Source organism: Phasianus colchicus, chromosome 11 (genome assembly GCF_987193195.1).
Source record: "Phasianus colchicus chromosome 11, bPhaCol1.hap1.1, whole genome shotgun sequence".
NCBI lineage: Eukaryota > Metazoa > Chordata > Aves > Galliformes > Phasianidae > Phasianus > Phasianus colchicus.
The window spans coordinates 1,201,841-1,218,872 of NC_143446.1; the positions used below are offsets into that span (position 1 = coordinate 1,201,841).

General features: G+C 42.6%; 1 protein-coding gene and 1 long non-coding RNA gene across 15 annotated transcripts in view; both read right to left on the reverse strand.

Annotated features, from left to right (window-relative positions):
- The window catches only part of LOC116232300 (uncharacterized), a 31,315-nt gene extending 30,063 nt beyond the window's left edge, over nt 1-1,252 (reverse strand). For 8 of the 10 annotated variants that reach the window (XR_016470016.1, XR_016470018.1, XR_016470015.1 and 5 more), the window contains exons 1-2: nt 610-941; nt 147-418 (exon numbers count right to left, since the gene is read on the reverse strand). This is a non-coding gene — a long non-coding RNA (uncharacterized LOC116232300). The other 2 variants (XR_016470011.1, XR_016470013.1) reach the window with 2 other exon arrangements.
- A 145-nt stretch (nt 1,253-1,397) lies between these two features.
- The window catches only part of MAPKAPK3 (MAPK activated protein kinase 3), a 53,413-nt gene continuing 37,778 nt past the window's right edge, over nt 1,398-17,032 (reverse strand). For all 5 annotated transcript variants that reach the window (XM_090147890.1, XM_031598556.2, XM_031598557.2 and 2 more), the window contains 9 exons: nt 15,403-15,542; nt 14,547-14,611; nt 12,365-12,444; nt 11,394-11,520; nt 9,784-9,859; nt 9,509-9,633; nt 7,453-7,538; nt 4,659-4,739; nt 1,398-3,172 (listed from right to left, as the gene is read on the reverse strand). In XM_090147890.1, the coding sequence (XP_090004016.1) occupies nt 3,014-3,172; nt 4,659-4,739; nt 7,453-7,538; nt 9,509-9,633; nt 9,784-9,859; nt 11,394-11,520; nt 12,365-12,444; nt 14,547-14,611; nt 15,403-15,542 (939 nt within the window). In that variant the 3' untranslated portion in view covers nt 1,398-3,013. The remainder of the gene's footprint in view (nt 3,173-4,658; nt 4,740-7,452; nt 7,539-9,508; nt 9,634-9,783; nt 9,860-11,393; nt 11,521-12,364; nt 12,445-14,546; nt 14,612-15,402; nt 15,543-17,032) is intronic.

The window sequence follows — 17,032 nt, forward strand, 5'->3', positions numbered from 1 at the left end:
TACGATCGCTCCAGCCTCAATTTTCTAGATATGAGAAGTGCTCAAGTATGCACCTGAGGTAAACTCACTGGTAGGCCTGCAAGAACTTTTAAGAGAATTATTTCCTTTGAGGTTTAGAGGACACACGCCCTGCCTCCCAGGCTCACCTCCTTGTGAGCTGAGGGTGAAGGAGCTGCGATGCGGGCTCTGCTCTCTGCTCGGCGCAGTCAACTTCCCAAGGCTGGCTTCATCCAAGGCTGGGCATGCGAATACCTCAGAGCAGCCGGCACGGGTCGGCACCCTCCCCTACATCTCACACAGCTCTAAAGCTTCACCGCCTGCTTACGGCTGCATTCAAGTGTTTAAGACTTTCGTCCCATCCTCCTCACCAAATCTCCCTCGTTCTCAAAAGCGCCTTTGTCTAAACGCAGACCAAAGCCTGAATTAAAAAGAGGACGGGAAATTAGATCGAATCGAGTCTGCGGCACCCTCGTTATTCCTCACGTCAGAAGCGGTTACATAATTGGGCTCCAGACTGCAGGCACTGAAGTGTTAAGAGAGAAAAGCAATCCCAGGACTGCGTCCTGGGCTCGAGCAAGGAGATAACATAAAAGCAGGCCAAGAGCTTACCGCTAATGTTAGTTAATAACCGCACCGTGTCAAACAAGGCCCGTCATATGGCACGCGCGGCCACAGAGCGTGCAGCGCACCGAGCGGAAGCGGAATGATTTCATCCGCGCTCCGCGCGCAGCCGCCGGTGCGGGAAGGAACGCGCGGGAAGGAGCGCGGCGCGGGGAACGCGGGACGCGGCGGCAGCCCTGGGCTATGGAAAGGAATGGGGGCGGGGAACCGGGCACGGCCCTTCTCCAGCTCCTGCCGTAAAGGAAACAAATAGACCTTTTAATCTGCTTTCCTAGAGGCCTTCTCCATTGACCATTCATTTCTGCTCCCCCTGCCCAGCTCTTTACCTCCTTTACACGGCTGATGAATGCACAAATGCACGATGGGTTTGATAACAGCCCGTCCCTTCTAAAACCGGGCCACGAATTGAGACCCCACGCCGGAGGCTCTAAAGACAAGCGTGCCGTATGGCCACGGGTAGAGAGCCAGCCACCGCCCCGAGCCACCAGGGCCCCTTTATAACGTGCGTGAACGCAGCCGGAAAGCTTTAGGAATGGAACCGATGGGACAGCCGGCCAGAAACATCGGCCGTGCCCACGGGCGGGCGTGAGAGCGGAGCTGGGAGGGAAGCCCGCGGCGCCGGGCAGGGAGGGCCGGGGGGCAGCAGGGGGGGCAGCAGGGGGCGCTGCGGAGCCGGAGGCCGCAGCTGCGTGAAGGCGGGCTGGTTCGACGCAGAGCTCGCAAGGCGACACAAACCGCGACGTGAACAAAAGCAGGGATGACAAGAGAGTGTTGAAACGTGGTTTATTAAAATCCGTTTATAAAACCCTAGCTCAACACAGAAGGACGGAGGCCTCGTCCAATGCTGTAAGATGGGAACGGGGCTCTCCAGGAGGGTCGGAAGCCTGCAGGTCTCTGCCGGGCGCAACAAAGCCGTGCTGCGGTCAGATCTGAACCTCACCCCCCCAGCCCTGCTTTCCTTGTCTTTCAGCCTCCTTCTCAGGCTGTTAACACAACAGCACCGTGTGTGCCAACCACAAAGCAGCTTTCGCCCGCACGACTGGAAGCGTATAATTTTCATTCTAGACTCTGATAATATTTTACAAACATTTGCTTTACCTCAACTAAAAAAACCCTACATCATATAGCAAGAGAAAATATTTTGATCACGAAGTAAAACAAATTAGCAAACCAAGGCTAGGATACGATAAAACAAGAATTAGAATAGTAAAAAAAAAAAATGGGTGCATATCCTTAAAGGTGGCTTCCCACAGGTGATGGAAATCTTTGGATCCAGAAACACTGTCAAAACATCAGAAATAAAGCAGCAAACTCTCCTTCTTTGCTCCCAATAACAAAGTAATCCCAGCACGTCAGAACTGGAAGGATAGTGCACGTCAGGCAGGGGACCTGCAGAAGGGATGCTGGCAGACGCTGGAGGTCACTTGCAGAAGGTGCCACTTCCTTCTGAATTCCATTGGTCTCTCTTCCAGACCCATCTCCCATACACAGCTGTGTGTCCAGCTGCACCCCGCGGACACTGCGGATCCATGAGGAACCGTAACATGCTCGGCAGCACACTTGTGACTAATTAAATCCTAATTAAAACTCTTGGCATGAAGTACTGTTTAAATTAAAAACATCACAAGAGAGGGATCTGACAGTGGTATAGATGCAGCATAATAGTTACATTTATAAAACGAGCGCGTAATTAGAGGAGAAACTACAACAAACCCAAATAATTACGTAAGACTACATGAAGACTCTGTGAAAATGGAAATATATGGATGCTTTTTTTTTCCTAAAACAGGAATAACTGTTCACTGCTCAGATGATATTCTGGAACTATAGGAGATACGTTTGGAAACACTGACTATTCTTATCTATTCTAGCATGAAATGCTGTCCACATACATCCAAAGTAGAACTGCACCTGTGCTACTCATACAAAAAGCATTGGCATTTTTCTTCTTTTTCAGTACTCACAGTTGAACCCCTACAACACTTGGCAGAACACTTGGCATTTTTTCTATTCCCAAGTTTTAAAATGGCAGCAAAAGTTACTCTTATAGATGGCTATTAAAGCCTCGGCACACTAACATGCTGAGACTGTCTCCTGTTCTCTCCACTCACCCAACACAATTAAAGCCAAAACAAAGTCCCATAATATTTCTGGTATTGTTACATTTTCCCTAGCAATATGCAAACAGAATCACATCATATGAAGTAGCCTTTATAAGCAAAACCCTGATTCAAGATTAAAAAATGTTATCTTCCTCCTGCTTCCTCTTTGCAGGACAGATTCTTTGCAGTCTCTGTGACTGTACTCAGTCAACTGAGCTGATTGTACTCGTTCATTTTAGATTTTCCTTTTAACACATTTACCCTCCACCCACAGGTCTTTGGCTTCTTCCTCATTGGTTATTGCACCCTGGGGCTGCAGAAGAGGTGCCGGGCTGCTTCTGCTTCTTGCGGCGTTTGTTCAGGAGGCGGTTGTTGGATGTTTTCAAGTCTTTAATTTTCACCTGATCGTAGTCCACTCTCATGGTAGCCAAAGCACTGGTCATCTCCTCCTGGAAACAAAAAAATGAAATCTCTTGAGCACCCTGAGACAGAGAGAGCACAGCCTCCATCTGCTATTGCTAGGTAATGAACGTACAGAAAGAACTCTCTGTTGTGCTACAGCCAGGAATAACCAAAGCCTTTCTGCTGCACTGGGCCATGACTGAAGGTTTCATTCTACTCATGGACTCATTCAGGAGGAAATATTCAGTGTTTCATATGTGGGTACAAAGGACCACGCTCTGCTGGCCTGATTTCCACCACATCCCTATGCCCAGCATCACTTACTGCCTGGCTCCAGGCTTTCAGCAGCTGCTAAATCCAGGCTTCTTATAACAGAGTCAGTGCGCTGCTCTCCTTGCTCCATTACTAAAGTAGGTTAGCAGGAACCAGAATAGAGAGTCCACAGCAGAATACAGAGTCCACACAAAGTTACTTAAAAGTATGCACTTCAAATTCACGTGCCTTAGCTTGAAATAGCATTTCAGTGCTGGCAAATCTTAAACTTTTTAATAAAACAGATTTTTGTTTACAGCCTAAGTCAGTGAATGTCTATGCATTTAGTTCAGAAAAGGAAAAAAGATTAAATATTATAGGAACGCTAGTGACCTCTGGGACCTATACGAAGCACAAACAGAAGTTCTCATGTAAGTGAAGAAGCCTAAGAGAAAATATCTACTGGATCCCTATGCATGTTGCCTAGATCCTACGAAATTTTGTCATAATGTAGCTGAAGAGATGAGACTACACACTGGTAATTTAAATAAAACCAGCAACCAGTAGAATTCCTTAAAGGAACAATGCAATTAGCAAAATGCCAAGTATTATAAGTGCAGAAAGTTCAGAATTAATTGTAAAAATATGCCAACCTGATAAAGGCCAGCAGAAAAGAGTTAAGGCTTGCAAACAACTTTTAGTCTGCCCTATTGTTGCACTCTGCAGGAGGCATTCAACTGCCATCAGTACAAATAGTAGGTGAGGCACCTGGTTAGATTAAGGGAAAGACAGATACATTTTTTCTTTTTTTCCTCCTCCGTACTAAAACTGCCACAACAAGACAAGGCTAAGGTTATTTAATGTTGTTTTACAACACAAGAACAGAGTAGAAAAATAGAACGCAGCCCAACCCCGCCTCCCACCCTGTCCCCCTCCATTTTCATCATATCCTTCACTTCACCATAATGAACTCCAAACTGTCCCTTCTCCTCTGTGCTACATACAGTGGCTCAGCGGGTAGCATCATTAAAACCTTTGATCATAAGCATTTTCTTTGTTGATATTTTGCACAGCTGTAAGGCTGTCAGGCAAAGCTCAGATAGCATTCTTCTTTTTTAAACAGTTATCAACACTGTTGTGCTAACTAGGACTGTTTTTAAGGTTCCGTTGCCTAGCATGGTTGTATCAAAATTACCATGACCTCCAAGGAAATAAGCATCCACAGCAAGAAGAACCCATCTAGTCTCCTATGTGAATGGCCTCAAGAAATATCTGACTCACTTTAACTTCATCCCAGTGGTCCTTATCCTCTTGCAGGACCCGTGCGGTATGGAGGGGCGTTGGTGGCACTGCCATGGATCTCTGAGAAAAGCAAAAAGCACCAAAAAAATGAGTTCTGCAAATGCAACTTTAGGAAGCGACTGCTCTTCTATGTGTATGGAGAATATAAAACTTTATCTAACATCCTTCTGTGCCCCCATTATTCATGCTTTCCATCACTCCACAAGCCAGTACATAAAAGCTAGCCTGTGTGAGGTGGTCTCCACGTGACAGTACCATTACAGAATACAGGGAGACAGAAATCAATGCTGAGTTTCTTTCACTGTGCTCTCTTCCAGCTCAGCCAATAATCCTGGGTTGAATAATTTTTTATGCACATCTCCCATTTTTAACAACTTAATTTCACTGTTCATTAATTGTTTTGAAGTGATTAACTTGACCTTTATCTTCGAGGATTTGTAGTAGGAGATTTTTTTGTCTTGCAAATACCGTTCACAGAGATTACCAGTTCATCAGATCATAAATGTGCCCAAAAGAAGAAACTGTACTATTTTTCAGAGTAAGTACTGATTCATTATTCTGGCACAGTAGAGAAGAAAATGAGTGCATTGCTTGCGATGCTCTTCCACACAAAATTGAAATCTATGTTCACCTGACATGGCAGATTGGTAGATATTTTAAATTAGAATAAGGTACAATTTCTAAAGCACAGTTTCCTGGTTAAATTCAGCAAGAAATATTCCTTGCCAGACCATAAGCCAAACCCTAACTTCATTCTGACTGTCTATCTTCCACATGCTTTCCCACGCAAACTTGCTGTCTACTGCTCTGGCATCCTGCACTACAGGTAGCTGCATGTCAGCAAAGTCTGAGCAGATCACTGTATTTATCACTGCAAAAGGAGCCTCACACTGGAAGCAGTGCTTCTATTCCACCAGCCAACAGCTTCAATGTATTGAGTTCTGCAACAGGTACAGAAGGGGAAGCAGAACTCAGGACTTCTGTGTCCTCTGGAAAAGTACCCCAGCTGGCAAGGGCATGGGTTTATCAAGCACAGGTGGGCTGAGGAAAATGGAAAAGAAGCAGATCAGCCTCTGTGGTGTTCCCGAACAGGTGCTGACGGCACCCTCCTACCTGCTGTCAACAAGCTAGAGGATTATATCCTCCATCTAAGCTGTCTTTTTTTTTTCATAAGCCACAGTAACATCCACAATAAAGGCCACGTATTTTTCACAGATTGCAATAATAATAAAAATGTAAAGAGGGGAAACAGACTGTACTGCTGATTGTGAGGCATCTCCCTATATATGTCCCTACATAGGGATTTAATAACAGAAAAGGAAGAATATAGACATCATTTGTGTTGGTCTGTCCCTTCCTCTGCTGCATGGGAAAAACAGGTTCAGTGGAAAAAATGTGAATCTGCTGCTCCTAGAGTGTTCTTCCAGGAAGGGTATTCGAGCACAGCTCGTTGGTGCAGCAGCCTATAGACTTTGTCTCTAATCTCCTCCTCATTAACTGGTTATAGGAACATTTGAAGTAACATGTGCTACTGTAGGTGGTAGCTTCCTTAGCTATTAGGCACTCATTCTGTGAAATTTATCGCCTGCTGACTTCTGGAACACGTCCTTTTCTTCAGCCTTCAAACACTTAAGCTGGAGGTATTTATTCTCAGTGATTACACTTTTATTTGGCTAAAAAAAAAAAACACATAAGAAAACTGTTCCAGTTTTACAGACTTTTTGTAACCTCAATTTCTCAGCTCCCGCAACTCTAAATGAAGACATCTAACTGCTTCATCAGGATGTTATGTGGCTACATTACCATATGATTCTAAGTGCTTTGAGATATTCAAACATTACAGAAATGCTGACTGTAACTCATGATTTTTTTCTGCCCCTCCCCCCTGAGAAACAGGAAAGACAGAGAAAGGACTATAGGAGAAAAAAGCATTTACAGTTCAAGCTGTTCCTGGCTGATGACTTTTTGGGCAGTAAGAAATAAGTCTGGTTCTCCTTTTAGGCACACATACGAGAACTATAAGCTATTATTTTGATTATCTTGTGTGATACCGATAGAGCAGAGATGATATTCTGAAACTCAGTCTGATTAACAGATGACATTCTTGTCTCGTTTGAAATACTACTGCATTAATTAAATGAACTTCTACCCATCTCCCACCATCCAGGAAAGAAAAAAAAAGATCAAAAAAGAAAAATAAACTCAACCAAGTTACAGATTGAAACCTGAACTGAGACCAGTAACAGCTCTGTGTAGCACCTTATCTGGTCATGTCTTACAGGGCACTAAGCCGAAAACCCTGCTCCTCCCCCAGGCACTTTCCAGGATCTGCCAAGGATGAGAATTCCCACTAAACATAAGACTCTGTTCACACTAACACAGCTATGCACAATGGTGCCTAAGACCACTAATAATAGCTCTCTCTAAATCCTGCACTGATGAGGTAAGTACAGTTTATTTTTATATTTTTTTAAAGGGAGTAACACGCGTATGTGCTGCAGTCAACAGCGACTGCCTGCTCACAGAAGATATAGATGCATTTTGCTTCTGCTTCCAAGGATGCTACCGTGGGTGTCTCTCTTTGTGTATCCTCTGGTAACACGAAGAAGAATTGTGGTTCTACAGGCAGGTGCCCTTCTGTGAAGGGTATAGTAGGTTAATTAAGTTATGAGCAATAATCGTCCTTCTCTTGCTGTGCTATGTGGAGCTACACCGTAAACTCTGCATGCAAGAATTCATCTTGCTCTCTTGTAAAAAGCTACATGAAACTCACGTTAATCCAAGGGTGATTCATAAATTGGGAAATTGTCATCCTCTCTGTTGGGTCTGTCTTCAGTAAGTGGCGAATCAGTTGTTTGGCTGAAAAACAGGACCAACATAGTGTGTTGTAGTCTACTACTGTGGTCCCCAAAAAACCTTGAGAACACAAAGACCTGCTGAATGAAGAAAAGTAATTTTTCAGAACTCAAAACACTGTTTCCAAGTTAAGAAGCCTATATATAGTGTGAGAGGTTATTATGCCTGAACAGGCAGAACATGAAAATATCCCAAACCGAAAAGGTAAGAAGGAAAGACAAAGGATTGGAGATTCCATGCATGCTATCTACTTCACAAGACCAACAGTCATGAGATCAAGAACTTAAGAAAAAGAGAAACAGAGGAGTATAAAGCTGCTGGTTTAAAATATGGCAACAAGCCTAGCATTATGGGCTGAATGAATGCATAAGCTGACGTTTTGAGAAGTGACAGAAGACAAAAACTAGCTGTGAAAACAAAGACAATAAACTGCTCTGACAACTGAGAGGCCACTAAAAAAAAACCAACAAAATCAAAGAAATGGGTTACATAAACTGGCTTTACATCAGCTTTCTGTGAACGTAGCATTGGCCAAAGCAAGAGGTACTAACTCTGTAACCGAGATATGAGATGACAAGAGTTTGAACAAGAGATTCAGTAATGTGGACGGACAGGAAACACCGCATCCAAGAGACATTATTCAGAAAGAATCATAACTTCCTTGGGAGAACCTAGAAAAACTTCTGAATATGTTTTTTTAGCAGCATTAAACGAAAGATGACTAAGTGCTTTGAAGGGCCTGTGACAGATAGAAGTTTGAGACTTTAATGACAGAGGCCACAAAGATGATATACAGTAGAGAGTACCTGGAGTCTAAAATCTAAAAAGTTCTAAAAAGGAGGAAACCATGAACAGAACCCACTGATTACAGGAAGCTGGTGGGAAATTCAGAAGTAGCCTCCAAAGACTGCAGGAATGATCTAAAACAAAGGAAATGGTGACAGGATCATACAAAGGAGGGCAAAAAGAAGCAGCCTAAAAGAATGCCTATAGGCTAGCCAAACACTAATAGGTTCAAAGGTAGAGGACATCTACCTTTGCTGAGGCAAGCATATGGAAATTGTACATATTTTCCAAGCAAATGTTTTCTGATCAAGCTTTGCTAGCATTAAAATAACTAGTGTAATACAAACAAAATTCAATACTGACAAAATGTTAAGCCAGAAACCCAAAAATTAAACACCTTCTCTACCAAGGTGCAGGAGTTCATACTACACACTCAGTCGTGATGGGTTACAACAATGCCACAATCACAATATTCTTCCAGGATATCTTATTAGTGCTTTAGCAGCAAATGTGACAAGATGTTGACAGCAATAGAATAATGGGCTTGTTAGAAAGAAGATGTGCTCAGAAATTGACCCTTCTGTCTAAGCTGGGCAGTTGAGACCTGCAGGTTATGAGACTGTCAGAATAACAGAATCAAGACCATCCACTTTCAGGATCGGTTTGAGCCCATTCAGGTCACAGCTGAGCAGCAACAGGTTTTGGTCAATAACTTACACAAAATAAATTGTTGACCTTGATTTAAGTGGTGGCTGGCAAGCTGCCACATCACAAAGAGCTAGCATAAAAAGTTGCTGACCTTGCTGGCTGTATCACCAAGGAGGGCAAAGACTGAATGAGTTCTTAACACAGTTTGCCTTTCTTCCACCTTAGCTTGTGTTACAGCTGCCCTGACAATCCCCTTTCTCAGGATTATATATTTCTGTTTCCTGAGGGTTTAACTCAGGCTTTCACTAGCACTAGCTGGATTTGAAAAAAAGTTTTCAGACATCATTTACTTTCTACAGTGCTTTGGTTGCTGGCTAGTGTCTGAATTCCAAGTCCTCTTACAATACCTTACAATAAAAATACTAATATTAAAAAAAAAATTGAATTAAAAATTAAAATCAGGTTCTTAGAAAAAGTGCTGTGTAAAAACTTCTCCACTGCACAACACCGCACACATCAGAGGCACTGAGTATTCTTACCTTCTTCTGACACTTCATCCCATTCTGGATTGGGAAACCCATACTGCCCCATTCGAATTCTTCTCTTCATCCCAGGAGAAATAGCTTGTCCAGTGTTCGAGTAGAATGGAGGGAACCCACACAGGCTGTAAGAATGGACAAAAGAAGCCTTATAGATTAGAAAGCTCTTAAACTCCAGTGCAAGCTTATGCTCTTCTTAATCCTAGTGACTACTTGTAAATGCAGATTAAATAACATCCCTTATTTCTGTTAATCTGGACTCTTCAAATACTTACAGAATGTATGTGATGACACCCAGAGACCACATGTCACATGATTTGTCATACTTTTCAGGACCAAGGACTTCTGGGGCTAGAGAATTGAGAAAAAAGCATAAGCTAACAGAACACCACGTAATTCTTCGTGTTTCCATCACCTTATAAGTAGCAGCATAATTCAACAATAAATATGGAAGGCATTAAAAAAAAAAAGTAAAATCAAACCAGAAACCCTCATATGCCACACACTGCAGTAACAGTGTGGTATTTTCTATTGACAAGTTCCCAAGCTCATCTCTGTAGCTTTAAAGAGGAGGAACGGAGCTGGCAAAATGCCCTATGCTCTTCACCTTACTGTCTCACTGCTCAAGAGAGTACTAAGATTACAGAAAAGCAGAAGGAGCTATAGCTAAATGTGTACAGGGAGACATAACACTGAAAGAGGCCTGAGCATATGTTCCAGAAGTCAGAACAGAAAGGACCTGCTTAGCTGTGATACGATTTTGAAAAGTACCTAGGTGGAATGTCTGGCTTTTTCGACTACAGAGCACTGTATTTTCCTTTGGCTTCCAAAGCACTGCATCTTTCTCTAAGCAACAAAACGTTACAGAGATGCATTCAGGGGGACATTTCACCCCCCCACCTCCTGGGCAGGTGAACTGGTAGGGGCCCTGAGTTTGTAAGAAATGACTCTCCAAACATATGAGCAATCCTGCTGGTTTATTTAAAAAAAAAAAAAAAAAGGTGTTGAGAAGGAAAATGTCAGCCTGTTTATATACAAAGGCAGAAAAACATGGATGTGAAAATTCTTTAACGTTTTATCACTAATCCCAATTTAAGAAAACAAAGAAGAAAGCACCAGGAAGAAAACTACTGCTATGGTAGGTTTCTGCTAACAAATGAGTAACAACATCTTCCATTACAAAAAAAAACAAGGTAACGTCCACATAGAAGGGAAGTAACTCTTCTAAAAAATTAAGCCCTTTCTCCTCCAAAGAAATTCCAAGCACAGACTGCCTCAGTCGTACCATATGGTGAATGACTACTAACTCAGAGACCAAAAAGGACATACTCTGAAATGAGTGCACAGAGCACAGTCTTATGTGGCATCCATTACGCAGTGCTTTGGACAAAATGCAGGCAAAAATTCAGCTGTGACTAAGTCACTTTGATCTTTTATTATTAATTCCTCCATTTGCCATCTTTAAGAAGTCTTACAGCTGACGGAGTACTCTCCCTGATTTTTTATTGCATTAGTTAAGCTATGGGAAGTTTTGCAAGGAAACACCCAAATAATTATGAAACTGAGTTCAAATTATGGCTATTATTGCATCATCCAGAGAAAACATCAAGTTTACTTCAGTGTAATCAGATGTAAAACGTTCTCTCTCCTTGATCCTCATTTGCACCCCTTGTTAAGGCTGTTTCCTATCAAGGAAGAAAAGGAAGAGGAATGGACTGGACCCAGACTAAGTTTTGGGATGGACTAGATACTATTTTAAATTCTGCTGGCTCCCTTTTTGCCTTACATCCACAGGAGAAGATCTGCCACTCATTCCCACAGCCCAGAGACCCACGATAGCAGGAGGAATGAGAAACACAGAATAAATGCATTTTGGATGACTCACCCACATAATAAGGAGTGTAACAGGGGGTCTGCAGCGCATTTTGTACAGTGGTTTCTTTGGCAAAGCCGAAGTCTGTGAGTTTAAGTACAGTATCCTTTTCTTTTGATGTGTAAAGCAAGTTTTCAGGCTGAAAGACCACCAAGAGAAAGGATAAGCAGGGTAATGAAGAGAGGCCTCCAATGAGCTGTGTCAAAACACTTCTGCTTGCCTTGATTACCACCAGTATTTGGATCCCCTCTTTACCTCACATCCCACCACATCACACAGAAAGTTCCCTCCCAACACACCAGCACCTTTGCTCAGAGTAAGGACCAGTGTCCCTCGCAACATGGTGTCAGTTCACTGAGCGTGTTTAGGGAGCGTTTGGGGCAAAGCACTTCAGTTTCTGTGCTGGTGATAGGCAGTGGCACACAGCTCCACAGTACGTATATATACACATACCTGAACTGTTAAGCTATTCTCCAGTTCTTACCTATGGAGCAACTCCACCCTATACAGGTAACCCTCAGTGACACCAAACAACATCAGTTCTCCTGCCAACTAAATGCACAGAAGCATCCATAGAAACTTCATGAACCCTTTATTACAAGGAAAGTACAATTCAGAAAACAAATAATAACTGATAAAGACTGCAGATAAAGATACAGCACCTAGTCTAAGTTTACTCAGGCAGTGTTGTTTTCTTGCTAATTAACTGGATTCCAAGTCGCTGGTACCTCTTCAGCTAACCATCAGATTGTCACCCCGATCCCCCTGCATTCTCTACACAACTGCAAAGCATTAGCACACATGAACATTTTGACCTTGGACTAGAAGTGATCTAGTTGTGAACAAATCCCCTCTCACACTGGCAGAGGAACAGGAATACTTAGATAATCTATTTGTACTCTTAGTTCTATTTAAACCACCACCACCCATTTATTTTTCCACCCTACACTCTTTTCTCCTGACCACACACCTCCAGACCTCACCTTGACATCTCTATGGGCAATGTTCATTGAATGCAGATACTGGATGGCTGTGCCGATGTCTCTCATTATTTCAGAGGCCTCTATAAATACAATTTTAGAGAAAGGTCACATTAACATTACCACTGTAACTCAGGGACATGCTTGGGAATGCTTATGACTTACAAACAGCTTGCTGGAATACATGGCTAGCATCAAGAGTAGAATATCTAAAATTAGCCCTAACAGCTGTGTTTTGGTTTTGCAGGCAACCATACCCCAATTCCCCGGCTGCTCAGCCCTCCTCCCAAGCAGGCACAGCAACTGAAGAGTTGAGAATTCTGCTTTTCATGAGCTTGGAAATTTGTGCTTTAATTTTCTCACTGGAAAAGCAGAGAAGGTACACAAGCAACTCCCAGCCAGGATGCAGCTCTGGTAGTTCAGGACATGACCTTGGTTATCCTAGACAGAAGTTTAACTTTCAGCTTCTAGTTCAGGGGTAATGGGAGGATCTAATAGATCTTCTAAAAATAGAGCAACATAACAATATAATAATTTGAGGATAGGTCACATCTTTTTCCTCACTGTCTTTAGAAGTTTTCCTTGGAAGAAATGAAGTCAGCAGTTCTACTCTGCAGAGCCCAAACCTCCCACTACCAAACAAGATGTTTCTAAAATTTAACATGTGTCCCAGTGGTAAATTCTCTGGCTGGTGAGCTGCCTTGCAAGAGCAGTACTCAAGATCTGGATGAGTTCAGTTACACACGGAGAGTCTGGGAGCAGGGAGGTGTGACATTCCCACTGTAGCAAATGAGCATTATATTACATCTTCATTAACAGGGAAACAGAAATAGCCACTTCAATTTGCTGCTCTTTTCTGCACAGGTAGGAACCTCAGCTGCAGCAGTGAGAGGGAAAAGAGAAATTATTGTACTGTAACCTGGAAGCCATTTTCACATCACTTTTGATTGAAATTATGCAATCTCAGGCAAGAACAACCAGAAAGCTAAAAAACACCCATCTCCTGAAGGGAAAGCTGTGCAAAACTTCCCCCTTCCTGGCACAGGCTGAAAAGTCTGGTTTTAACGGAGAGTTGTGGCTGATGAATAAATGGCCAGTGAACCTGGGGAATCCAGTGCTACAGGGCTTATTCATCTCAGGAATGAATGAAAGGCTATTTTTATCTTAACACACCCAAATGGTTTCTGAGGAAACACGTAGGATATTATATAATACTATTTAAAATAGAAAAATCCTGTCTGTAGCACTAAGAACGATCAGAACAGTTTCCTCCCTGGAATCTTGTATTTTAGAGAGGAACAAATAAAGTGTCTGAAAATGCTCCCACACAACATTTGTATCAGTTCAAGGATTCATCCCTGGCCAGGAAACATTGGAACACAGGATCAAGAATAGCCCAGCCTCTATAGCAGCCTTCCAAAACACAAGCTCAGGTATAATTTACTAGCTCAGGTATAAATTGTTCCTCTTCAAATCATTTTGTCAGGACGCCAGTTACAAACACTAATATTTTCATTCCTAGTTAGTAATAACCCTGTTTGTTGTGAATGGGCAAGGAGAACCACATTCAAGCACATGTGTAGTTCTCAGCAAATAATGATTAACACTGACAGTAAAAATGGCAAGAGTATTCTACTGCAAGCTCTGTCACTGGCTCCTAGCAGGTTTTCACACATGCACACAGTCCCTATTATAGATGAGGAGGCTTGTTTGCAGCGTGGCTAATAACACTTCCTTTCAAGTAGTGCTTTAAAACCCTCAAATAAGAGATGTTTCATCAAATGTGATTTGCTCATTATATTCCCCACCTCACAGTATAGCCGTGCATCGGGCTGTTGTTTAAGGGACAGCCAGAATAAAAATCACAGCAGGACCTGAGCTGATGGTGGAGGTGGTCTGGCAGGAGACCAGGGACAAGAGTAATAAAGGCTGCAGTGGCTCATAATTGAAAAAGCTGAGCAAATGTGTATAAGGAATTTTCCTCTAAACTTCCATGTTGTGCCTGAACTTGGCACAGTCCGGGAACTTTTGATTCACAACAAACTTTAGAGGTAACTCTTTACTACAGAATTGAAAATAAATAAAATGGAAACCTACAAAAAAAAAATCAAACAAAAGAAAAAAAAAGTAGGGGGAAAAAGCAAAGAAGCAATTTGTCACAAACGTTAAACTTGTGATTTTTCACCTCTCTCGGTGAAAGCTTGGTCTCCTCTCTCCTGGATTCTGCTAAACAGCTCTCCTCCCTCCATGCTGAAACAAAGAACACACAGAAACAACAAACAAAAATACCTTATGTGAGCAGGAAAGACCAAATTAACACCTGACTGTGCATCTGTGAGCCATAGCAGGAATGGATTAGAAGAGATTACAGACCACCTCCCATGCCAATGCCTCTTAAACACCACGCTCCTTTGAACCAATGCACAAAGCCACTGTGATATGGAATAAATAGAAAACAAAGCAAAACTAAGGAGTTTTGATGCTTTCTGTTTAATGCACACTGACATAAGGAACACGACATGCACAGTTGGGAAGTCAGATACATTGGCAAAAGGAGACTGTTTTGTATAAGGGTAGGAGATGAAGAAAATAAGAATCAAAGGTAGTGAAAAATGTTATTATTTGTCTCTAGTGAAGACACCATTTTGGTATTACAGATCATAGAGAGAGTAGGAAAAGTTATAGTCAAAATGGAATAAAAACAATCCCGTCAGATCACAGGACTCGTAGTTGGAAGTCCAATCAAAGTATATCATATTTGTACAGACATATCTTTCAAGATCATATTAACTGGCCAGCTTTCGTAAGGATAATTGTCAGAGTACAAGAAAATTTGTGTTATGCTTAAGGTTTCTCCTTCTCCCATTGCACAAGTTGGCTGGAACAGCTGTACATTTACCTACAAGTTCCATAGAGACAAGAGGCTTGCTGCCTAAACAAAACTTGTGCTGCTGAGAAAGCCCACTTAATTCTTTTCTAAGCCAGTATTTTCTCCCCCTGCCTCCCTCAGCCCCTCAAAGAGCAGTGCTGCTGGTCCATACCATTCCATGACAATGAGGAGGCATCTCTTTCCATGATGTATGTTCTCATAAACATCCAGGATGTGGACAATGTGGGGACAACCTGATGCCCGCCAGTGATATTCTACTTCCAGACGAGCTTTTGGGTTGTCATACAGGAGCTGTAAAGAAACAGAAGAAAGCAATGACATCAGTTTGTATCACTTGGCTTTATGGTATGTAAACGCAGCCAGTTTTTGAGTTTAAGGATGGCTCCAAGGACAATCTGAGGCACTTTTCTCCAGCCAAAAAATGTCAGTCCATCACAGGACTTCTACCACCTCTGAACTGTCCCACTTTCTGGACTGAAGAATACAGAAGCCACAACTGGTCTTTCAGAGCTGAGGGGTCTGGAGTGGCAGCAAGGAGAGATTTTGAAGGAGGTGGATACAGAGCCATCTCATCCAACTCCAGATGAGAAACTGTAGGTTTCATCCTACTTTTTTTTTTCAGTATTCACACTGCAGTCAAACAGAACATGTTGTGTAAAAGGAACTCCTGTAAGGAAACCAGCCCTTGTACAGCCAGGTGGAATGGAGCTCAGTGGAGCTGGAGCCCCCCACTTTCTGGATGGAGCAGAGACTCGTTCTGCAAGTAATTGTAAAAGAGGAAGGAAAGTTCAGGAGGGAGGCAGAGCCTCCCTCCCACACCTTCATTTTATACCTATTTTATAGATTTTTTTTCAATACAGCTAAGTATTCCGCAAAAATCTCACCTTCCTCTTGGAGAAAAAAAAGTGTTGGAAGAAGGCGTAGTCTCAGGACACAACCATTCAGATCAAGAAAAAAATGCCCTAAGCTAGGGAAAGTAATTCTGCCTTCAGTTTAGGATTAACTCCTTTCTGGAGCAAAACTGATTTTATGACAACTTTTCTTCTGCCCTGTTTTGCCCTCAGCCACCTCCCAACTTTTGCCTTAGGGATGGCTCTCAGGACATCTGCTTTCAATGGAAGGAAAATTAAGTATGCTCATGCATACACCTAAGGGTTAAAACCTTAGCAGATAACAGCATCAAGAGGCTGCATAAGATTTTCTTCCAAATAAAAGCATCTGGTAGTCTGGATCCTCTCATTGTGTTACCCTGCTAAGGACAATGACCCTCCAACCTGCCCCCCAGACGCTGGGAGAAAAGTCTTCCAGGTGCAGTGCAAACCCTAACAGTTCAGAGATTGAAAGCAGTAAGATTTTTCATACTGACTCTGAACACATTTCTTAAACTTGACACAAACATCTCAAAGCATCAGGGTCAGAATGGCCTTTCGAATATCTGAATGCCTGAACTTCTCCCGCTGTCACATGCAAGGCTGGTTTATTTTAAAGGCGTTAATCTCTGGAAGGGAGCTCTAAGAGCTCATCTTTCCCATCCTGGAACCTTGCACATGAGAAACAAGTCCCTTCCCTACACCATATGGCTGCGATTTCAGTTTGGTACTTCATACCCTGTGGAAATAATCATTGTAATGATGGAGCAGCAACACAACGGGTGCTATATAAAGCATCATCCAGTGCATTGAAAGGGTAGAAAAACACCTCTGATCTAGTCACCTTAGGAAAGGATTAAACAACTGTGCAGGGCCTCTTTTCAAACACAGAAACAAAAACTGCTGCACTAT